Source organism: Eubalaena glacialis, chromosome 18, assembly GCF_028564815.1.
Source record: "Eubalaena glacialis isolate mEubGla1 chromosome 18, mEubGla1.1.hap2.+ XY, whole genome shotgun sequence".
NCBI classification, from domain to species: Eukaryota; Metazoa; Chordata; class Mammalia; order Artiodactyla; family Balaenidae; genus Eubalaena; species Eubalaena glacialis.
Window position 1 is genome coordinate 65,926,931 of NC_083733.1, and position 24,630 is coordinate 65,951,560.

The 24,630-nt window shown below is 42.1% G+C and overlaps 1 protein-coding gene across 2 annotated transcripts; it reads left to right on the plus strand.

Moving 5' to 3' along the window:
* Positions 1–3,267: 3,267 nt before the first annotated feature.
* On the plus strand, positions 3,268–20,429 carry ZNF331 (zinc finger protein 331). 2 transcript variants are annotated; one of them, XM_061173841.1, is made up of 5 exons: positions 3,268–3,319; positions 4,367–4,432; positions 11,363–11,447; positions 13,044–13,170; positions 15,756–20,429. In XM_061173841.1, the coding sequence occupies exons 3-5, from the start codon at positions 11,439–11,441 to the stop codon at positions 17,084–17,086; spliced, it is 1,467 nt and encodes a 488-aa protein (XP_061029824.1). In that variant the 5' UTR covers positions 3,268–3,319; positions 4,367–4,432; positions 11,363–11,438; the 3' UTR covers positions 17,087–20,429. The 2 variants fall into 2 exon arrangements, with proteins under 2 accessions (XP_061029824.1, XP_061029825.1); XM_061173842.1 differs by lacking the exon at positions 4,367–4,432 and having other exon boundaries at positions 3,269–3,319.
* Positions 20,430–24,630: the final 4,201 nt, after the last annotated feature.

Genomic DNA, 24,630 nt, shown 5'->3' on the forward strand with positions numbered 1-24,630 from the left:
GAAGAATATTGTTAAAATAGCCATACAACCTAAAGCAATCTACAAATTTAAGGCAATTTCTATCAAAATACCCATTACATTTTTCACAGAACTAGAACAAATAATACTAAAATTTATGTGGAACCACGAAAGACCCTGAATAGCCAAAGCAATTCTGAGAAAATCGAACAAAGCTGGAGGTATCACACTACCTGATTTCAGACTACACTACAAAGCTGCACTAATCAAAACAGTATGGTAGTGACTTCCCTGGTGGCGCAGTGGTTAAGAATCCGCCTGCCAATGCAGGGGACACGGGTTCGAGCCTGCTCCAGGAAGATCCCACATGCCACAGAGCAACTAAGCCCATGCACCAAAACTACTGAGCCTGCACTCTAGAGCCCACAAGCCACAACTACTGAGCCCATGTGCCACAACTACTGAAGCCCGCGTGCCTAGAGCCTGTGCTCTGCAACAAGAGAAGCCACCACAATGAGAAGCGCACACACTGCGATGAAGAGTAGCCCCCGCTCGCCACAACTAGAGAAAGCCCATGCATGGCAACGAAGACCCAATGCAGCCAAAAAACAAAAAACAAAAAACAGTATGATACTGGCACAAAAACAGACACATAGAAAAATGGAATAGAATAGAGAGCCCAGAAATAATCCCATGCATATATGGTCAATTAACCTATGACACAGGAGGCAACAATATACAATAGGGAAAAGACAATCTCTTCAATAAGTGGTATTAGGAAAACTGGACATCTATATATGTAAAAGAATGAAATTAGAACATTTGATCATACCATATACAAAAATAAACTCAAAATGGATTAAAGACCTAAATGTAAGACCAGAAACCGTAAAACTCCTGGAAGAAAACATAGAACACTCTTTGACATAAGTCATAGCAATATTTTTTGGGGGTCTGTCTCTTCCAGCAAAGGAAAGAAAAACAAAAATAAAGAAATGGGACCTAATTAAACTTAAAAGCTTTGCATAGCAAAGGAAACCATCAACAGAATGAAAAGACAACCTACTGAATGGGACAAAATATTTGCAAATGATATGTCTGAAAAGGGGTTAATATCCAAAATATATTAACAGCTCATACAACTCAATATCAAAAAAACAACAAGAACTCAATTAAAAAATGGGCAGAAGACCTGAATAGACATTTTCCAAAGAAGACCTACAGATGGCCAAAAGGCACATGAAAAGATGCTCAACATTGCCAATCATCAGGGAAATGCAAATCAAAACTACAGTGAGATATCACCTTACACCTGTCAGAATGGCTATGGTCAAAAAGACCACAAATAGCAAATGTTGCCAAGGAATGGAGAACAGGGAACTCTAGTACACTGCTGATGTGAATGTAAACTGGTGTATGTAGCGATTATGGAAAACAGTATGGAGGTTCCCCAGAAAACTAAAAATAGAACTACCCTATGATCCAGCAATTCCACTCCTGGGTATATATCTAAAGAAAATAAAAACACTAATTCAAAAAGATATATGCACCTCAATATTCATAGCAGCATGATTTACAACAGCCAAGATATGGAAGCAACCCTATGTGTCTATCCACAGATAAATGGATAAACAAGATGTGGTTTATATATTCAATGGAATATTACTCAGCCATAAAAAAGATGAAATTTTAGCTATTTGCAACAACATGGATAGACCTGGAGGGTATTATGCTCAGTGAAATAAGTCAAACAGAGAAAGACAAACACTGTATGCTATCACTTACATGTGGAATCTAAATAAGAAAACAAATGAATAAATATAACAAAACAGAAACAAACACATATAGAAAGAACAAACTAGCGGTTATCAGTGGGAGGAGTACTGGGGGATGGGCAAGATAAGGGTTGTGGATTAAGAGGTACAAACTACCATGTTTAAAACAAATAAGATATAAAGATATATTGTATAGCACAGGGAATATAGCCAATATTTTAATAACTTTAAATGGAGTATAATCTATAAAAATATTATATCACTATGTTGTACACCTGAAATTAATATAATATGTAAATCAACTAGAATAAAAAACAAAGAAAAGATTAGAATAATCTAGGGAAATGCCATCCCTACACAAAAATGCATAAACAATTGAGAGTACTGGTTTATGTATGTGTTTCACTTGGTCCCATTAGAAGATCAATAAAACCTGTTTGAAAAACAACAACAACAAAAACAACTTATGGGAGGCAGGTAAACCCCCAGCATAGAAACTGAGCTCTTTCATAGTAGAGGTGTTAATAAGATGGGATGAGATCTTAGCACAAAATTCGTAGGCACCTTAGAAAGTAAATATGAGTATTACTGACTCACAGCAAATAGACCTAAATTAAACTCATACATAAACAGTATAAAACAGCATGATATACAAAAAGAGAACACTTACTGAAAGATTTCATGGCCTTCCTTATTGCAAGCAATGCCTGTATCATAATTGACGGAAACCAGGTATGTCAACCTAAAATATGCCTCTTTGAGATAAAAATTATTTTGAGCTGAAGGCAATTAAGAAGCGGTAAACATGCAGAAAGATCCCCGTTCTCTGTCCAAAGGCAGGAAATAAATTCTTCTTTTAATGGAGATAGACTCTTACCATCCACAGATGGCACCAGAGGAATCTGCAAACAAACCTCATTAAATGAAGATAAGGATGACCAGGCCCTAATCGGACTATCACTAGCCCATTGCACTGTCAGTACTTCACAAATTTATCCTTTCTTTGTCTAAAAGGTATAAAAGCTTCCTGCTCTGGTTACTTCTTCAGGGCTTCATTCTCTTCTGAAAGCTCCCATGTACATGTAAAAATTTAATAAAATTTGTATGCTTTTCTCCTGTTAAAATAATAATAATAATAATAATTTTAAAAAGAAAAGAAATCTGAACGGCTGGTAGGTCTCCCAGCATTTACAAATTCTGCGACTCTGAAATACGCTCCCTCCCAAGTCACAGCTTCTCTAGAGGCAGGGAGAGAAGCCTTCTGAAGGCCTGTGTATTACCTGAGATGCGAACTACATTTCCCAGAAATCTCTGAGGCACAGCTCTATTAGTGCCGTTGTGGAGCTGCATGCTGGGAAAGAGAGGCCGTGCGTTTTCAGCCCCGCGGATTCCCGGGTTTCTGGACTACGTTTCCCAGAGGGCTCTGGGGCACGGCCCCATTAGCAGCTCGGGGAGTTGCATGCTGGGAGATGCGCTTTCTGCGAGAAGGATTTTTATTCAAGCTCTGGTTTCCTGCTGACCCTGTCCGGAGTTAACCTCAACGCCGGCGCGCCCTCCCGACGCCGTCGGTTGTTGGGCCCCAAACGGTGAGTAATTAGCATCCCAGGAGGAAAACAGAGCGGAATACGGCGGGCGATGGCGATGAGGGAGAAGGAGAAGAGGCCCGAAACGGAGCCTCGGCCTCTGGCTTCGGGAGCGCTGCGGAGGAAGTGCGAGCGTGTGCGTGTGTGTGTCTGTGTGTGTGTGTGATCAGGGGCTCGGCCATGTCTACAGACTGAGATGTGCGCGTGGGCGTCGGTGAGGGAGACAGGCCGGGTCCCTGTGGTTGTGACGCACTTGCGCGTGAGTGTGTGTAGGGGGGTACGAGACGCGGCCCCCTCCCGGTTTGTGTGCCTCCCGTGCGTGTGAGCATCTGTAGGGGTGACGCGGCCGGGCTGTGACTCCTCACTGTGCTCTGTGTGAATTACATGCGTGTGGGCTCTGCGGGGGTGGCGGGGCCCAGATGTGTCCCCGAGGCTATGAGATGTGCCGTTGCATTTCTGTGGGGTTGGCGCAGCCGTGTACCATGTCTCTGGCGTGGGCGTCAGCCGGTGTGACAGAGCCGAGGTGTATGCGATTGTTCAGCTGTGACAGGTGCAGGACTGTGCTTGGGTGTGTGGCCCCTGATTGAGTGTGTGTAACCTGTAGCTCTGATGTCTCTGCTGCTTCCTCTCCCTTCACGTTCCAACCATGCGGGGACTTGTTTGGGCACAGTGGCCCCAAAGGAAAGTCAGAGCCTGAACGCTGTAGTGAAAATGACAAGAATGGCACAGACGTGGTCATGAGATGGGAGTTTTAGAGCTAGAGGTGGTCTCCATCTAAAATTCAGGCTACCTGAATGACAGAATGGAAGGGCCTCCGGAATAAGATTCTTTTTTGGAAAGCAGAGGTCCCTGACCTAGGAGGTGGGGGTACCCCAATTACTAGAGTCTAGTTTCCACGAATCTCTGAAATACTCAAATATGGGTGCCCTCTTATTTCTGATTGGTTTTAGATAAGACATGGGAACAGGTGTGGCCTCGGAGGGCATTTTCGGATGTAGTCTGTGCTCCAGAAAAGCCCTAGTGTCTCATTCTGACCTCTCTTTCCTCCAGGCCAGCTGTCCTCCAGAAAAAGCACCCCAAGGAAAAAGAATCATCATCACAGATCTTGAAATCAAGGTTCAGATGAGTTACCTTCTTGTTCAGTAAATGATTTGTGTTTATAGCACTTAAGAATATTTGCTTTCCTTGCCCCGAAATGTCCTCTTTAATAGCGACTTGACCCAGTAATTTCTTCCCAAGAGGTGTGACAAGAGTCGTGAATGTGTATTCCCCATTGACCAACCCTCTCCAATGAGTACTCACATATTCAATAAGCAAATTGTTCACATCCTCCTGTGTGGTCTTCTAAGACTCCGCTAGGATCGAGGAATACTACTGGGAGGTTAATGTTAGCACTTTTAGTGTGTGATTTGGTAAGGAGGATATTAATCTTTAGGTGGTATCAAAGGCTAGATATCTTTGGTCCTTTCCACAGGGCTGACTTTCAGAGCACAGTAAGAAAGGAGAAGGTTTGATTGTTTCAGTCAGTTAATGACAAAGTTATCAGCTTTGTGAGGCTTTTAAGAGTGGGGTTTGAGCAAAGGTCTTTGTCATCAAAGGCAAGGATTTTTTTTTTTCCACTAATCAATAAATAGAAGTTTGTTGTATTAGCCAGGTCTTGTTTGAGGTCTGACAGTTTCAACATGTTTTGGTTATATCTTTGAATGAACTGTGAGAAGCAGTATGGTTTGATGCTGATTATGAGTTCTGGATCCAGAGCAGGGTTTGGCAAACTTTTTCTCTAAAGGGTCACATATTAAATATTTCATGCTTTGTGGGCTACATATGGTTGCATATTGTTCTTCTTTAATAATTTTATTTTTTAGAATGGTCTTAGATTTAAAGAAAAATTGCAAAGATAATACAGAGAATTCCCAGGTACCCTGCACCCAGTGTCTTCTATTATTAACAACTCAATTCTGAACCATTATCATTAAGTGATGTCTTTGCTTTATTCAGATTTCCTTACTTTTTACATAATGGTTTTAATCTGTTCCAGGATCCCATCCAGGATACCACATTACATTTCGTTGTCATGTTTCCTTAAGGTCCTCTTGGCTGTGCCCATTTCTGACTTCCATTGTTTCTGATGACTGTGACATTTTTAAGTGGTACTGGTCAGGTATTTTGTAGGATGCCCCTCTATTGGAATGTGATGTTTTCCTCATGATTAGACTGGGTTTATGGGTTTGGGGGTGGAAGATCACAGCAGTAAATTACCATTTTCATCACATCATAGCAAGAAGACATACTATCAACAAGATTTATGATTGATGAGGTTGAACTTGATCATCTGGCTTAGGTAGCGTTTGTCAGTTTCCTCCACTGTAAAGTTATTCCTTTTTTTCAAAGACTGTGTCACCCTCAGTGATGGCTACATATTTCAAAACCCCAAGTACTACAGCCTAGTCACTCTGACTCTGCTTCTGTCCTCACATCTTTCTCTCCTCTTTCATCCCCCTTACTTACTTTTGAGGACCCTCGTGAGTACACTGGGCCCACCTGGCATTAATTCAGGATAATCTCCCTATTTTAAGGCCAGATGATTCGGGACTTTAAAGTCCCTCTGCAACCTAACTCCCTTTTGCTGTGTAATGTAACATATTCACAGGTTCCAGGATTAGGACATGGACATCTTTGGGAGACTGTTCTTTTGCCTACCACAGACCTGTCTATTCAAAGTTCACTTAATGGCTGCAACCTACCTGCCCCCTCATAACTGTAGTCTTTTTCTTTGTTAATTTTTTTTTTTTTAGTTTGGGACTATCTTACGGTATATTTCTTATAATGGGATTAATGCAGGCCTGCTGAAAAAAATTTCAATCCTCTAAAGCACTTATAAAGAAGAAACAGAAAACTACCCATTACTGTACCTTCCAGAGATAATTACTGTTGATATTTTGGTAGGGATGTTTCCAGTCCTCCCCTCCCCCTCAAAGCATATGTGTGTGTTTTATTTCTGGAACACTGAATCCTGCTAATTGGTCTGTAAGTGAGCCCAAGACTTTCCAAATCTTAGTTTGTAAAAGGAATCCAACTCAGCCAAGGGTCACATTATACCTTTGTGCATGTGGAGAGGGGAGAGGTGTGCCCAGTGATCCCCTTCTTGCTTTGAAAAGAATCTCTCACATATTCACACCTTAAAGGATTAGAGAGGCACCATTTGAAACTAATCCCATGGCAACAAGTTATCAAGAAAGACAGACTTTTGGGACTTCCCTGGTGGCACAGTGGTTAAGAATCCACCTGCCAATGCAGGGGACACGGGTTCGAGCCCTGGTCCGGGAGGATCCCACATGCCGCGGAGCAACTAAGCCCGTGCGCCACAGCTACTGAGCCTGCACTCTGGAGCACGCAAGCCACAACTACTGAGCCCGCGTGCCACAACTACTGCAGCCCGTGTGCCACAACTACTGAGCCCGCGTGCCACAACTACTGCAGCCCGCGTGCCTAGAGCCCGTGCTCCGCAACAGGAGAGGCCACCGCAATGGGAGACCTGTGCACCGCAACGAAGAGTAGCCCCCGCTCTCCACAACTAGAGAAAGCCCACGAGCCGCAACAAAGACCTAACGCAGCCAATAAATAAATAAATTTTAAAAAAAAAGACAGACTTTCAAAATTAGATTTTCTAGGAGTTGAGTATTGCCTTCACAGAACATGACAGTGATCACTGATACATAATAAATGTGGCCTGCACAAGTAACATTTCCATGGGCAGATATGTGAACAAGAGATGACAGGTTTAAAATGTTCACCTGAATCTCCCATGTCACATAGAAGACAAGATTCAACCACTTACTAATGTTCTCAGTTTGGCATCTTCTCAGTTTAGATTCTTTGAGCTGGAATTGGGTACAGAAATCGTGTCTGTCCCTCTCTTTGCTGGTGGCAAGGGAACATTTCCTCGTTATCTGTCTTAGAATCTTTTTTTGCTAATGCTGTTAATTGGAAAGAATTTCATTTTTAAGAGGATCTTGAAAGTTTTTAGTTAGCATTGATTATATAAACAGCAGTTTTGAGAAATACATATTTTAGCATAAGAAAAACGGGAAACAGCAGGCTTGAGTTTGTCTTATAAAAACGAATTAAGGGATGTGTAATGTTATTGATCTTAAACCATAACAGCTAACTTGTATTAAATAATTGTTACATGTTTTTGTGTTTTATGTGGCTTATCTTCTTAGTAGTTGAGAAAGTCATACCTGGTAGGTACGATTTTTATCCCCGTCTTAACCTGTCAGGAAATAGATACTGTGAAGTTAGTAACTGTCAGAGCGAAGATCCATATCCTAAAAGTCAGACCACAGAGCCTTGTTCTTAAATTCGTGAAGACCTCTCGTCCCAAATTACCTATACCTTTTTAAATATACCTTCTCCGCTGGGTAGTTCATCTTAAATTTTTTTCTCAATTAATGTAAGTCAATATCATTATTGGTAAATGTATAGTATGCCATTGTAACAGACTGCAATCTATTTAATCTATCCTCTACTGGGAGATATTTATATTTCTACTTTTTTCATTTGTTAAAATGATCCTCCGGAAAATCTGAATAAAACTGATGGATTGTATCGACGTCAGGGTCCCGGTTGTGATATTGTACTATAGGTTTGCAGTTGGGGTATTGCCCTTGGGGTAAACTGGATCAAGGGAACACAGGATCCCTCTGTGTAATTTCTTACAACTGCACATTGACTGTACAGTTATCTCAATTTAAAAAACAAAACAAAAAACTATCCAATAAAAAAAATTCTCTGGGGTCTTCCGTGGTGGTCCAGTGATTAAGACTCCGCGCTTCTACTGCAGCGGGCGCGGGTTCGATCCCTGGTCGGGGAACTAAGATCCCGCATGCTGCACGGTGCAGCCAAAAAAAAAAAAAAATTCTCTGAACATTCTTGTGCATATATTTGTGTACTAGTATAGCTATTTCCTTGGGATAAATTCCAAAAAGTGGAATTTTGAGTCAAAATCATACTTCTGTTAAGCGCCTACAATAGTACTTAGAATGACAGATGACTAAAAGGCATTGTTACCTGTACATTGCTGTACATTGCTGTACCAGCAAGGAAGGGAAACTGAATAGAGAAGAAGTACAAGACAGCCTGTGGAGAATTCCAGGTGATGTGGCCTGAGAAGTGCCGGGAAGGGGGTATCATTCTCACGATAGCTGCTGATGTCAGGCCACGACCAAGAAATTCTGAATGCACAGGCTCTACGTAGAGATAAATGAAATTTATCTTCTAAGTTTTATGCCTTACATATTTTTTTCTAATAGTGTTGGATGCAAAGTGAAGACTAGCGGGGTCAGGTGATTTAGCAGTTATCTACAGGACACTGGCTGAAAGGACAAGTTCAAAAGCAAAATTCACCCTTGCATCACGACATAAAACTAAGCAGTGTCAAGATAACGGTCAGTATCTACAGGCCATCACTTGGCATTGTAGTCATTTTTTTCCAGTCAGTACTGCAGCACATGTGGGCATATTTAGACATCAAAGAGTTGGTTTAGGTATTAGGTAGTGAAAGGAAGCCAAGAGAAGTTATTCAGTAAAATAATCCAAAGATAATATATTCTGAGCCTTTTCTGCAAGTTCCAAGGGAGTCTTTTTAAAAAAGAGAGTGGAACTTTATCTCTTGAGAATCTAACTGTCTCTTAATAACTTTAAAATAAATAAATGCACACACATTTATATACATTAAGCCAATGCATGACTGTTGTTAAAACACCTAACAAGGTATACTTAAAAAGAAGAAAATCAAGATCAAAGGGTGTCCAGGGTTGCCAAGACCACCACCAGGCTCAGTCATTCTCTAGATAATGATTCAACATATCATTCTTCTCATGGCTAAGATTTGTTAGTGAAAGGATATACGGCAAAATCAGCAAAGGGAAAGACACGTAGGCAACATCGGAGGAAAGCAGGCCCAAGCTTCCGAGAGTCCTCTCCCGGTGCGGTCACACAGGACATGCTTAATTCCTCTAGCAACGAGTTATAATAACACATACGCAGTGTTTACCAGAGCAACTCGCCTAAGCCTGGGAGTCCAGGGTTTTTATGGGGGAGTCACATAGGCACCCTCTGCCCAGCACATGCCCAGATTCCAGGCTCTCGGAGGAAGGTTCGTGTTCAACATAAACCACATGGCTTGTACAAAACAAATTTAAGAACCGTGAGCCACTCTTACCAGTCAGGGAATGGTTGGAACGCACTGGAAAGCCAGCCAAGGGCCCAGTCTTGCAAGCAGGCCTAAGATGAGCGGTTTCAGAGCCACTTTGTGGCTCTTTTCTGCACATGGGATATATCTTTCCAGGCTTTTTCTGTTTCTCTATTTCTGTTTTTATATCTCTCTTTCTATTGCTGTCTCATGGGTTGTTTGTGTATATGTGTGTCTCTATGTGTATTCATATATCTTGTATGTGTGTATATATCTATATAGATATCTGTATCATGTTATACATATATATGAGTATGTATATATACCTATATTTAGAATTTTACAAATGTATTATTGTAACATCTTTCCTACTAACAATATACCTAAAACATCTTTCATGTCTTTAAGTATGTCTTCCAACTTAGCATTTAATAGCCCACTAATACATTTTTTTTTTTTAATTTTTTGGCCACACCGTGAGGCATGTGGGATCCTAGTTGCCGGACCAGGGGTCCAATCTGCACCCCCTGCATTGGAAGTGTGGAGTCCCAACCACTGGACCCAATACATTTTTACACTGATATTCTGCATGTATTGATGCAGGCAGCTTTCCTGGATTCAGAGTGCCAGACGCTACCTGGGCAGTTCCTTCTCCACACTGCCCACCTGCCAAGTCTTGACTGACGTCACACTGTCTAGAGGCCAGGAGGGCTCGAGCGTGCAGGATGCAGCCTCTCCCGACCCTGGATGGTGCGACCAGAGAGCAGGACGTGCTCAGAGTGAGACTGAGCTCCCCAAACACACCCAGTCTCGATCCAGCTCGCCGTCCCTCTGTCCCGAGTTAGCCAGCTGCGGACAGTGAGGTTTGAGGGTGCAGTCTCCACACCAGATCCCCCCGCCCAGTTCTCACACCAACTGCAAGTTCAGGAGTTTCCCGAAACCACCCTCGGGTTTCATAACTCAGGACCAGAAGGACTCCTAGAACTCACTGAGAGCCGTTCTACCCCCAGATACAGTTGATGACAGGGAAAGGATAAAGATTAACCTCAGACAAGGAAACAGGTGCACAAGGCGAGGTCCAGGAGAGTTCCCGTCCTGGGTCTTCCGGTGTCTCCTGCCCGTGAAGTCAGGACTCGTGATTCTGCCGACGTCAACGTGTGACGGTCTGCTCAGGGGCACTGCCAACCAGGGAAGCATACCTGAGCTTCAGTGTCCAGAGTTTTCATTGGGGCCTCATCACGTAGGCAAGATTGATTGATCACGTAGGCAAGATTGATTGATCACGTAGGCATGATTGATTGATTTGTTGTCCAGATGTTAATCTCAGTCTCCAAGTCAACTGATATCCCATGACCCAGAGTTCCCCCAACCCCACCCATCACCTGGTTGGTCTTTCTGGTGTGGCCAGCTTCCACCCTGAGATGCAGTGCGGCCTGCCCCTACCCAAAACAAAGACATTCCTGTCAGGTAGGATGTAGGTTACCTCTCAGAAGCTGAGGGCAAAGGCCACACCTCTCTTTGGTCAAGGCCAAATTCTTAATCCATATTCCCCCAACAGGGAGCTGGCCACGAATCCTCCCACTGAAATGTCTGGATCTGACTTCAAGACAAAAAATAAAAGTTCCTCTGTCCTGTCTGTGCAGCTGGGTTTCCTGGGGTTTCAGGGAAAACTTGTTTTGTTTTTTTCCAGAATCCTTTTAACCTTCTCCAGATGTGTTGTGTTTATGTGGGGGGCCTTGTGGGGCAAGAAGATGAGGGTTCTTTGGAAGAAAAGATGGAGGAGTGAAAAGGTTGTATTAGGTCATTTGGGGACCAAGGTGCACTTACTTTAGTGCCTCTTTTTCCTTGTCTAGATCTGGCTTCTCTGGATTTTGTGTCTTCAGTAAAGGAGACCCCAAGAGGACCGAACAGTTCTTGAATTCTAAAACCATGGCCCACGTAAGTATGTTTTTCTCTGTCCTTCTTGAATTGTGATATTTAGGTCCTGTGGATACTTCTTTGAAATATCATGAAGCCTCCTGCCCAAGTGAGTCCCATCCAAGTAACTACTTCCCAGCTCTTCCTGTTCCAGTGAATAATTATGCCATATAGCCTGTTGCCCACCTCTGTGACTAATGTTCACTTAACCCTTGAGCTAGTTACTCAGTATCTCTTATGTACTCACTTTTTTGTCAAGAGTAATTGGAACAATGGAAGCAGAAACTACCTTGGGAGAAATAGTTGAGTCAAGTCTACGATTTGATGAGTTGGAGACATTGGTCCCATTTGACCACACGAGAAAACTAGAATTCCTCACTCGTCTCCACTGATCTTTTTCCCAGGCAGATAAGAGGGAACATTCATATTCTGTGGTCTCAGTCTTCGTGTCTAGTGAAAGCTCACACTTTACGAAGCTTTTAGAACTGCGTAGAGCTGTGATTAGGGCCTGTGGACTCAGAGATGCATGGTCCTAGAATTGCATAGAGCTGTGATTAGGGCCTGTGGACTCAGAGATCATGGTCCTACCAGGGGACCCAGGAGATAAATTTTGTTTTGCACAGACCTGTCTGTATGCCCCTGAATCATTTGATACCAGTTTCCTCTAAATCAGGAACAAAGAAAAGGCAAGGCTAGCGGATGGTGACAGGTAAGAAGGTCATTTCATACAAGAGTAATAAATGATCATATATATACTCCTTTTGTCATTACAAAGGTGGACTGCTTAAAAGATAACCTGGCAAAATGATGAACCCGAGACTTGAAAACATTCAAACATGCAAACCCGATTTTCTAAGATAAAAGATCTTATATTACATTTGGGAAGCAAACCCCAGGCATTTTTTTTCTTTCTCCTTAAAGAGAAAAGGATGCTGTAGGAATCCACGCTTGCTGAGAATTCATGAGACAGGCCCGTTAGCAGGCTCTGTGCTTGTGCAGCAGAGGAAAACTGGGATTGGTTTATCCATTTCCTGACAGGTTGGCATGATTAAGAATTCCCCAGGGTAGGGCTTCCCTGGTGGCGAAGTGGTTAAGAATCTGCCTGCCAATGCAGGGGATACCGGTTCGAGCCCTGGTCCGGGAAGATCCCACATGCCGCGGAGCAACTAAGCCCGTGCGCCACAACTACTGAGCCTGCGCTCTAGAGCCCACGAGCCACAACTACTGAAGCCCGCACACCTAGAGCCCATGCTCTGCAACAAGAGAAGCCACTGCACTGAGAAGCCCGCACACTGCAACGAACAGTAGCCCCCGCTCGCCGCAACTAGAGAAAGCCCACGCACAGCAATGAAGACCCAACGCAGCCAAAAATAATAAATAAAATAAATAAATTAAAAAAAAAAAAAAAGAATTCCCCGGGGTGTAGGTGGTTTCCCCTGCAGCAGGAGGGGCTCGGCTTCAGCCACAGTCGTGTCCTCACCGGCCCCTCCCTGTATCACAGGCTTTTAATCTACTCGCTGTATCCACCCCTGCACGGAGCGTAGCCCTTCCTCCCGCCTCCTCCATCTGGAAACTGTGCTTTCGTTTCATCAGGGACGTGTGGGTTTGCGTTTCCAGGGTTTGGTGACATTCTCCGATGTAGCCATAGACTTCTCTCAGGAGGAGTGGGCATGTCTCGACTCTACGCAGAGAGACCTGTACTGGGACGTGATGCTGGAGAACTACAGTAACTTGGTCTCGCTGGGTAAGTTGCCTGCCTCAGATAATCTGGACTCTGCTCCCTGCACAGTCAGCTCTCTCCTTTGAGGACCACCTTTCAAGATACTAGTTGAATTTCTTTCTTCCTGCACCCAAGGGACGTTTTGAGCTTTGTCCAGTTGGAAATGGGCGTTACTTAGGCACCTTCACCTCCTCATCCATCAGGGCTCTTCCCACCTCTGTCTGGCCCCTCCTGTAATTACCTCTCTTCCTTACTGGCCAAAGAACTGATTAGAGTTATTTAATTTATTAGAATATATGTATTTATTTTATTTCATGACCATCTTCAAAGAAACCAAGCTTCATGCTGTGAGCCTATGTTTACACCCAAATTGCTGTCGATGGTACTTTGGGGACCCACCTTTAGGGGAAATGGCTCTACACAGTGACTTGATTTTCTCTAGCAAACCAGACTCTATGTTTGATGTAGAGGTGGGATGGATGTGTAAAACCACACTGAGCATATTGCATTCCCTACACATTGTACCTGAAGTGAGGTTGAAAGTTATAATCTATGAATTCTGAGTTAACTATTGGATGATAATATCTTGTAAATATGTAAGGAAATTTCTTGTTTTTCTGTTAGCAAAATAACAGCCATAATATTAATGGCTAATAAATACTGTGCTAGCTCTGCACCAGAAAACATTCTGAGCCTGGTGTGTATGTATATGTACAAATACGTTTCATTCCATTCTCACACGTTTATGAGCTAGGAAATTATTACGTCTAATTTGTAGATGAGTATACCGGGGCACAAAGTGACTTAATCAAGGAAGCAGAAGCAAACCTGGAACCTAAGAATTCTGGCCCCAGAATCCATACTGTCAACTGCCAGGTTCTACTTGCCTCCAGAAGTTTAAATAAAGACCTTTTTGGGAATCCCCTGGCGGTCCAGTGGTTAGGACTCGGCACTTTCACTGCTGTGGGCCCGGGATTCAATCCCTGGTCGGGGACCTAAGATCCTGCAAGCCTCGACACAAGACCAAAAATAAACAAATAAAAATAAAAATAAATAAAAATTTTAAATTTTTTTTAAAAATAAAATAAATGTAAAATAGAATAGAATAGAATAGAATAAAATAGTCCTTTTCCCTACCCATCTGGTTTCCTGTTTGTCCTTCAGGCCTTTCTCTTTTCCTGAAGTCATTTTTAGGCTGTTACAAATTTGACTAAAGCTCAATCAAAAAATCTTGAGCCAACAATTTTCTCCTAAGTTCTGCATCATGTGGCATTTCTTTTTTTGAAAGCAAGACATCTCATTTCTAAGCCAGACACAATTGTCTCATGGAAGCAAGGGAGAGAGCTTTGATAGTTGAGGGGAAAAGACACTGAAGTGGTGCAGAGGAGAGTGACAGCCAGCCTGGCTCGGGCAAGCCATCATTACCACAAGCGGCCCAGCTGGGCAGGGGGCAGCTGCACCCCTGAGGTGTTCACAGAGCTCCCTACAAAGGTCTCAGGCCCAAGGCCTCTGAGGAAGAAGTCACTGCCTTGAACTTTATCTTCACCCCATTCCCTTCTCAATTTGTTTTCCTTCTCATGTTTCACCCCTACTGAGTAACAAGGGCATAGAAAACAGGACCCTGTGCCATTCGTAGTTTCTGAAAGTTGGTGGTTATCCTAGCTTCATGTGCTTTCTTCCTTCTTATCTATTTTTTGGTGATACTGCTTCCTGGGTTCTCTGTTCTTCCATCACGAAGCAATATCTGCTTATGTCTCTTTTGATGCTGTGTTAGCAGTCACTGACACTCAGTACCTAGATTCACTATTTCATTGGGGGTTCAAAATGGTGGTATTCTATCATTGCCTCTTCATTTATTCTCTATAAATAATTCTTTAAAGAGAAACTGATCCACCTATCAGTTTTTAATAACAAAGGGCTGGTTTCCTAGCATGCTCCAAAGTTGGCCATTTAACCTTTTTTTAGTATCTGTATGAACTCATGAATTTAAACATGTTTGACGTTTTACAGTCCCTTGAGTTAGCGTCCTTATTGATGCTCGGATTTTTCTAAACATTTCCTCCTAAGTGTTTCACAATTTTTATTATTAAATTTAATTCTACACATCATCTTTTGAATGTTGGATCTTTGTATCCAGAATTACTTTTAATGATATTACTTGTGTTTCTGTGTGTATACACAACTATCCAACTGTATCTTTTTATTTTCCTACAGTAGTGCTATATTTGATTTTCTTGGTTTTCCAGGTTTGTCATCACATCTACAAATTGTACTCTTTTTCATCTTCATTTTTGAGATTTGTCCCTCTAATTTTTTTTTGCTTAATTGTTTCAGCTGATAGGAAATAGTAGAGCTAATAGTAAATGCCTTTTTTGTTTGATTTTAGCAGGGATGTCTCCAGTGTTTCCTCATTAAGTATTGTGATGCTAGACGTGGAACCTAGATTTTAATAAGAGCCCTAGGTGATTCATATTTTTCCCACTGGAGAAGTTTTATTTCTGTTAGAGAAGGTTTTAGTTTGTGATTAGGTTTGTTTTTGTTTTCTTAAAAAGAAACAAAATATGTTGGGTTTTTTGGGTTTTTGTGTTCGTTTGTTTTGTTTTTTTCAGATTTGGAATCACCGTATGAGACCAAGAGTTTACCTACACGGAAGGGCACTTATGAGATAAATTTTTCCAAACAGAACTCAAATAGAAAAAGTAAATCCCTTGGCCTTGACTGGATGTGTGAAGGTGAATTTGAAGGACCACAGGTCCCTCAAGAGGGATATATCAATCAAATCAACTGTGGGAAAACGCCCACTTGCAAAGAAAATACCTCTGTCCGACCACATCAGAGACTTCATAACAGGGAAAATTCCTATGAATGTAAGGAATGTGGGAAGGCCTTTAGCCGAGGCTATCAACTTACTCAACATCAGAAAATTCACACTGGTGAGAAACCCTATGAATGTAAAGAATGTAAAAAGGCCTTCCGTTGGGGTAATCAGCTTACTCAACATCAAAAAATTCACACTGGTGAGAAACCTTATGAATGTAAGGACTGCGGGAAGGCATTTCGGTGGGGTTCAAGCCTCGTTATTCATAAAAGAATTCATACGGGTGAGAAGCCCTATGAATGTAAAGACTGTGGGAAGGCCTTCAGACGTGGCGATGAGCTCACTCAGCATCAGAGATTTCACACTGGTGAGAAAGACTATGAATGCAAAGACTGTGGGAAGACCTTTAGCCGAGTGTATAAACTAATTCAGCATAAGAGAATCCACAGTGGTGAGAAACCCTACGAATGTAAAGACTGTGGGAAGGCCTTTATTTGTGGTTCCAGCCTCGTTCAACATAAGAGAATTCACACCGGTGAGAAGCCCTATGAGTGCCAAGAATGTGGGAAGGCCTTTACTCGCGTCAATTATCTCACTCAGCATCAGAAAATTCACACTGGTGAGAAACCTCATGAGTGTAAGGAATGTGGGAAGGCCTTCCGTTGGGGTTCGAGTCTCGTGAAACACGAGAGAATTCATACGGGTGAGAAGCCATATAAATGTACAGAATGTGGGAAGGCCTTTAACTGTGGCTATCACCTTACTCAGCATGAGAGAATCCACACTGGCGAAACGCCTTACAAATGTAAGGAATGTGGAAAGGCCTTTATTTATGGGTCAAGCCTTGTCAAACATGAGCGAATTCATACAGGGGAGAAACCCTATGAGTGTAAAGAATGTGGGAAGGCCTTCAGTCACGGCCATCAACTTACACAGCATCAGAAAATTCATACTGGTGAGAAACCCTCTGAGTGTAAGGAATGTGGAAAGGCATGTAAACGTGTAAACCATCCTCCAGAACATCAGAGAATTCATGCTGTTGAGAAACCTTTTGGGTACAAAGAGCGTACAGAGGCCTCTATTCAACATTCATTTCTTCCACGACAAGAGGAAAACCCGTGATAAGACTTAACACAAGAAAGCCTTCACTGGTCACTCTTCTGCTTATAGAATATCAGAAGTCATACGAGAGGTGAATTTGGAGAATTGGAGAAATCACTTTTTCTTATTGATCACAACATACTCAGTTGTAGACTATTTTCTACTGGGTAGGTTAGTTTCCTGAATGCGTAGAAACCTTCCAATACCATTTCATCTCTGTCGTATTTCAGATTTGTTCTAAGGTAAAACTCTGCTAATGGAGCATATGTGGGAGAGCTTTTCTCGTGGTACATACCCCTACCTGTTTCCATCACCGTCCCACCTCTTTACTCCCTGTGAGGCACTGAGAAAATTAGCTATTACTCCCTGTGCATTATCTGTGAAATGGGGATAATTACACCTACCTAATACTGCTGTTGTGGTGATTAAATGAGTTTGGTACATGTAAGCTCCTTGAACGTGTATCTGAAATATTGTGTAAGCTCAATAAATATTAGCTGTTGTTGTTGTTCTCATTACCATTAACGTTGCTATTAGTGAATTTTTACAAGAAGACCCCCTGCGGGTGCAGTGAGCTGAAAAAAGACTATCAAACTTCTAGAAGAAAATATGCGGAATTCCCTGGTGGTCCAGTGGTTAAGACTCCGTGCTTCCACTGCAGGGGGGCACAGGTTCGATCCCTGGTCAGGGAACTAAGATCCCACAAGCCGTACGGCGCAGCCAAAAAAAAAAAATAGAAGAAAATTCAGGAGATTATTGTCACAGCATTGGGGTATGCACCATTTCTTAGTATACAGAAGACATTAAACAGAAAGTAAAAAGTTATTAAGTTGGACTTCATCAAAAGTACAAAGTTCTGATCATCAAATGACACCATGAAGGTGGTGAAAAAGCAAGAAGACTGGGAGAAGATATTTACATAAACCTGACAAAGGATTCACAAAGAAAGGATAAAACGAATCCTTCAAGTCAATAATAAAACAACAAATCAATTAAAAGGTGGAGGGAGACTTACATAAGCACTTAAGATCACCAAATGGCAAATAAGTAAGTGCAGATGTGTTAAACGTCCTCACTCCTCAAGGATATGTGAAGTAAAATCATCATGTGATGTCACTAGACACACACCAGAATGGCTGACGTTAAAATTGCTTATAAGCCAGTGTCTTTGTTGGATGTTCAAACATGGCCTGTTCAAGAAGGAACAGCGGCTTCCCTGGTGGCATAGTGGTTAAGAATCCTCCTGCCAATGCAGGGGACATGGGTTCGAGCCCTGGTCCGGCAACTAAGCCTGTGAGCCACAACTACTGAAGCCCGCCTGCCACAACTACTGAAGCCCATGTGCCTAGAGCCCATGTTCCTCATCAAGAGAAGCCACTGCAATGAGAAGCCCATGCATCACAATGAAGAGTAGCCCCCGCTCGTCGCAACTAGAGAAAACCCGCACACAGCAACGAAGACCCAACGCAGCCAAAAATAAAAAATAAATAAATAAATTTATAAAATAAAAAAAAAAGAAGGAACAGAACCAGCACACTGGACCTCTCCAAATCCTGGAGGTCCTGCAACAGGGATGGGAAGGTGATGCTCAAGGGAGGCAAGTGGATTTGCCCTGGGGAAGGGGCCAGGGCCTAGGATCAAGTCCTTGAGAGAGCTGAGGGAGCAGTTAGACTCCGGAGGGACCTGAGCTGTCTTAAGAGGGTCAGTCCTAGAGTGAAGAAAGTGGGTTGTCTTGGAGAAAGGACTTGAGCCCATGGTGGGGAATCTAAGAGTATGGGTGGGAGAGGACTAGAGCCCATGGGAGTGAGTTTGAAAAGCTAGGGACGGGGCTGATGGCCATGGGAGGGCCTGGTGCATTAGGAGGGAGAGGCTTGAGCTCAGACAGGTCCTGGGAGACTGGAGAAAAGGAGAGAGTCCAGCAGGGGAGCCTCTGAGAGCTGGAGAACTTGAATGCTATCCATGAATGTGGCCTGGGAGATCTAGGGTGGGTGCTACAGCCAGTGGGAGAACTGTGGCACAGGGGATAGCACTGTGGTTAGAGCCCAGAGGAGTGCCTTATGAAGGCTGACAGAGGGTCCAGAATCAGGTTGATGTAGGCCTTATGTTTGGTTTATCTCAGGGTTGGGGTTACATTTCAATTCAAGTTACTTTGTCCTTGGGTTACGTATACCTTAGTGTTAGGGTTAGGTTAAGGATTTGGATCCTCGGCAGGGAGGGAATGAGGGAACATGGAACATATTTGGGGGGAGGGATGCCAGACATATACAGACCATTCCACCAACAACAGAACACATATAGAACATTCTCCAGGATAGACCCTATGTTAGGCCACAAAATAATCTCAACAAATTGAAAAGATTAAAAGCACAGATTGAAACCTGACCACAATGTAATGAAACTAGAAATCAACAGAAGGAAAACAAGAATACTGTATGAAAATGAAACCACACACTCTTAAGCAACAGATAGGTGAAAGAAAAAATCATAAGGGAAATTAGAAAATACATAGGAGTGAAAACCAAAACAAACCACAACTTACAGGATGCCGTGAAAGGCACGCTCAGAAGACAGTTTATGGCAGGAAATGCCTACATTGAAAAAGAAGAAAGATAGATATCTCAAATCAATAAACTAACTCTACCTGGTAAGAAGCTAAAAAAAAGAACAAACAAAACCAAAAGCAACAGAAGGCAGAAAATAATAGGGATTAGAGTGGAGAAAAATGAAAGAGAATTTTTTTAATGATACAAAGAATCAACAGAACCAGAAGTTGGTTCTTTGAGAAGATAAACAAAATGAGCAAACCTTTAGCTAGATTGACCAAGGCGGGAAAAAAGCGATTATGCAAAGAGAAGTCAAAGATCACTAGAAATGCTTCCAGTCTCTTCTAGGTATGTGTGGCTAAGGTGAAACATCACAAAAGCAAAGAAACTTGAACGCATTGACATTGCAAATAAACAATAAACCTGAGTGCATTCAGTTACACCAGACCAGGGTTCGCCAGAGTTTTTCTGTTGAGGGCCAAATAATGTTTTAGGTTTTGCAGGCCACATATGCTCTGGACCACATGTTCCTCTTTTATTTTATTATTATTATTTTTTTTACAACCTTTTAATAAAAACCACTCAGCCTCTAAACCAAACAGAATCAGAGCCACAATCAAGATTTGAGCTATGGACCAGAGTTTACCTGACTGCTGCACTAAACCAATAGGTAAGCATGGGAAAAGATTCTAGGTCAGCATTATCCAGTTTGGTAACAAACAGCCACATAAAATCTTGAGCACTTGAAATGTGGCCAGGTGGTAAAGTAAGTGTAAAATACACACTGAGATTTGAAGACTGTTCAGAAATAAAAAGGGTGAAATGTCTCATTAGTGATTTTTACATTATATGTTTAAATGATAACATTTTGGATATTTTGAACTGAATAAAGTATATTATTAAAATTAACTATCTGTTTCTTTTTCCTTTTTTAATGTGATACTAGGAAAATTTTAATTACATGTGTGGATGTCATATTTGTGTCTTCTGCAATTTGGCAACATTTGTCGAAAATTTTAAATGTGCATGTCTTTGACTCAACATTCCCACTTAAAAAGAATATACTATTTTATAGCATTAATTAAAATTTTTCAGGGCCTCTCTCACCTTCTGAGGTGGCCCACACTCTGTCTGCGGACTGTGTTTCTCTCTAAATAAATCCACTTCTTACTATCACTTTGTCTCTCACTGAATTCTTTCTGTGATGAGACATCAAGAAACTGAGCCTCATTAAGTCCTGAGACCAGGTGTGTGATCTCAGTTAAAAGGCCTTGGGGGCTTCCCTGGTGGCGCAGTGGTTGAGAATCTGCCTGCCAATGCAGGGGACAAGGGTTCAAGCCCTGGTCTGGGAAGATCCCACATGCCGCGGAGCAACTAGGCCCGTGAGCCACAACTACTGAGCCTGCGCGTCTGGAGCCTGTGCTCCGCAACAAGAGAGGCCGCGAGAGTGAGAGGCCCACGCACCGCGATGAAGAGTGGCCCCCGCTCGCCGCAACTAGAGAAAGCCCTCGCACAGAAACGAAGACCCAACACAGCCATAAATAAATAAATAAATAAAATTTAAAAAAAAAAAAAAAAAAGACCTTGGGTTCAAGTCCCAGTCTGGGTTTTGGCTGGGTTCAGTTCCTGGTGCGTGGGTTCAAGTCCCAATCTGAGTTCCACGATTTCAGCTGGCAAGCCACGAAGGGGCAGTGATAAGCTAGACCAACTCCCTCTCATCGTCAACACCACTGGGGACACATTCTGTGCCGTTTCTTTGAGACAACTTTTTGGGCACTGTAACACCTGGTTGGGAGACTGCCTTGGAACGATAGCATCTAAAAATCTCTTTGTCGTTTATAGATAGATATTTTTGTACTCTGATGCGTTACAAAAAGTGCTTCATCATCAAGGAGATTCATAGAAAGGCTATGGAAGCAGTTACAGCAGTTCCACACCAAGATGTATGGCTGTGTGAGGATTCCAGCCCATACCGACTTAAAACGAGGAGCTGTCCTGCCCCTGGGCCCCTAGATCAGGCATCCAGAGATTTTTACTCCCTGACAGGCAGGGTCGATGTCCCTACTCAGCCTTGAAGCAGTTATAGATGACCATCACCCCTCTGCTTCCCATAAGAATATGGGAGTAAAATCTCTGAGAGGGGAATGAAATAGGAGGGAAAGGGGCAGGGCATAACCTTTGAAAGAATGACATAGCCCGAGGACATGACATAAACTGACTAGAACCAAATCGCTCCAAGATAGTGGACAAGTCAACTTCCACTAGACCTTGAGCCTCAGTATACAGTATACCCTCACTGTAACACATCAGCAACCTAAATGACACACCCACAGGCACGGTGACAGCTCCAACACTGATAAGGATCAAAAAGTGGGCAGTGGCCCAATTCCTGGAAATCCCCACCCCTTCCCCAAAATAGCTGGAATATTCCTCCCACTCAGCCTGTGAAATTACCCACCCCTATAAAAACCGACAACCCCATACCCCTGATGCCTCTCTCACCTTCCAAGATGACCCATAGTCTGTCTGGGAAGTGTGTTTCTCTCTAAATAAATCCACTTCTTACCTAAAAAAAAAAAAAAATTCGGAATTCCCTGGCAGTCCAGTGGTTAGGACTCTGCACTTTCACTGCCAAGGGCCCAGGTTCAATCCCTAGTCGGGAAACCATGATCCCACAAGCTGTGCAGCACGGCCAAAAAAAAAAAAAAAATTTTTTTTTTAATCACTTAAAATTTTCCAATGACATAGACACATATCACCTTTCCCAAAGAACCTCCTCTTATTCTCAGGAGCTCCTTAGTGAAAATTACATTGTTGACTTGCTGTGGAGTTGTTTTGTTTTTCATTTTTCTTTTGGCAGGGTGTGGGGATTATTCCAGTATTCGTATGAATCAAAACTCATGCACAAATCCATTGAAAACTTCCACATCTAGGTTATACGTAGTTATCCTGGAGGAACAGGCCATCTTTTGCTAGACAGAATTCATATTCTTTATTATGTAGGGAGTTCCCTGGTGGTCCAGTGGTTAAGAATCCACCTTCCAATCAGGGGCCTCGGGTTTGATCCCTGGTTGGGGAACTAAGATCCCACATGCCACAAGGCGACTTAGCCTGCGTGCCGCAACTACTGAGCCTGTGCACTCTAGAGCCCTTGTGCCACAACTAGAGAGCCTGCATGCCACAACTACTGAGCCCGCACACTCTGGACCCCATGCGCCACAACTAGAGAGCCCACGCGCTGCAACAAAGAGCCCACCCACCACAACAAAAGATCCCACATGCCACAACTAAAACCCGATGCAGCCAAATAAATATTTTTTAAAAATTTTTTTAAATTCTTATGTAATGAGTGACCTAGCCAACTGTGAAATTTCAAATAAGGGAAAAAATTAAGAGTATTTAAATACTTTGACAAAAGTCTTAGCTGGAATTAACCAGACTGGCCCACAGGCAGGACCTTTGTGGACATGGAAGACAAAGAGTCTACAGTTGTGCTTCAAGCCTGCAGGTAAACAGAAGAGATGAGGCACTGAAGATGGGAAGCGAATGTCTACTGAAGTTGGTGCAGCCGCTATGGAAAACAGTATGGAGGTTTCCCAAAAAGTAAAAAAGAGTACTACCATATGACCCAGCAATTCCAGTCCTGGTTATATATCTGAAAAAAGCAAAAAACACTAACTCAAAAAGATACATGCACCCCAATGTTCACAGCATTATTTACAATAGACAAGATACAGAAGCAACCCAAGTGTCTGTCAACAGATGAATGGATAAAAAAGGTGTGGTATATAAATACAATAGAATACTACTCGGCCATAAAAAAAGAATGAAGTTCTCCATTTGCAACAGGATGGACCTGGAGGTTATTATACTTCATGAAATAAGTCAGACAGAGAAAAATACTGTGTAATATCACGTGTGGAATCTAAAAAATAAACGAATGTGTACAAAAGAGAAACAGATTCACAGATAACGAGAACAAACTAGTGGTTACCAGTGGGGAGAGAGAAGGGTTAGGGCAAATAGGGGTAAGGTATTAAGAGATACAAACTACTATGTATAAAATAAGCTACAGGATCTATTGTACAGCACAGGAAAATAAAGCCATTATATATAATTACTTTAAATGGAATATCTATAAAATATTATATCACTGTGTGGTACACCTGAAACTAATATTGTAAATCAACTATAGCTCAATTTTTAAAAAATGAATGAATGTGTGAAGACAGCAGATGTGTATTAAAATATCCCAGTGGAAATATGGAGGTATCAAAAATCCAATAAGTTTAAGAATCACTGTATGATGTTATCTTATAAATGAATGATGAATGTGATAAAGTCATCCAATTTCCCTATTTGTATTCCAGCTTTACTGAGGTATGATTGTAAATTAAAAATTGTATATATTTAGTTTTTTAAAGAAAATTTTAAATAAACACACAAAATTGTTTTTCATTTCACCAGTAACAAAAAGAAGAGAAAAAATTATAACAGCATTGGGAGTTCCCTGGTGGCCTAATGGTTAGGATTTCGAGCTTTCACTCCTGTGGCCCAGGTTCCATCCCTGTTCTGGGAACTGAGATCCTGCAAGCTGTGTGGTGCAACCAAAAAAATAATAATAATACAACAGCCTCAAAATTTTAAAATATTTAGGAATAATTTCCACTCAGCTCTTTGGAAATAATAACAAAGAGTTATTGAATGTCATTAAAGAAGATTAATAAAATGGAGAATCACACCACAAAAAAACTAAATACAGTGCAACTCTTAACACAATATATAGTTACCTATGTTTTCTTCCCATGTGGCAATCTATGCGTTTTTGCTGGAAAAAGGCACAAGAAGGCACTTCTTACCTGCAGGTTAATATTTGATTTTTTCTCTAGTTTCTGGCTACCTTGTACTTTCTTTGTGAAAATTCATCTTGCTGCACAGGTATGAGGCATGCACTTTTCTGAGTGTATGTGTATATATATGTAATGCTTTGAAATGGTTACTTAAAAATTATACAACATAGAA

Bases quoted from the DNA above. Each gene is read 5' to 3' on its own strand.
- ZNF331 (XM_061173841.1), top strand. The intron at 13,171-15,755 runs GTAAGTTGCCTG...TGTTTTTTTCAG, and splicing joins CAGTAACTTGGTCTCGCTGG to ATTTGGAATCACCGTATGAG.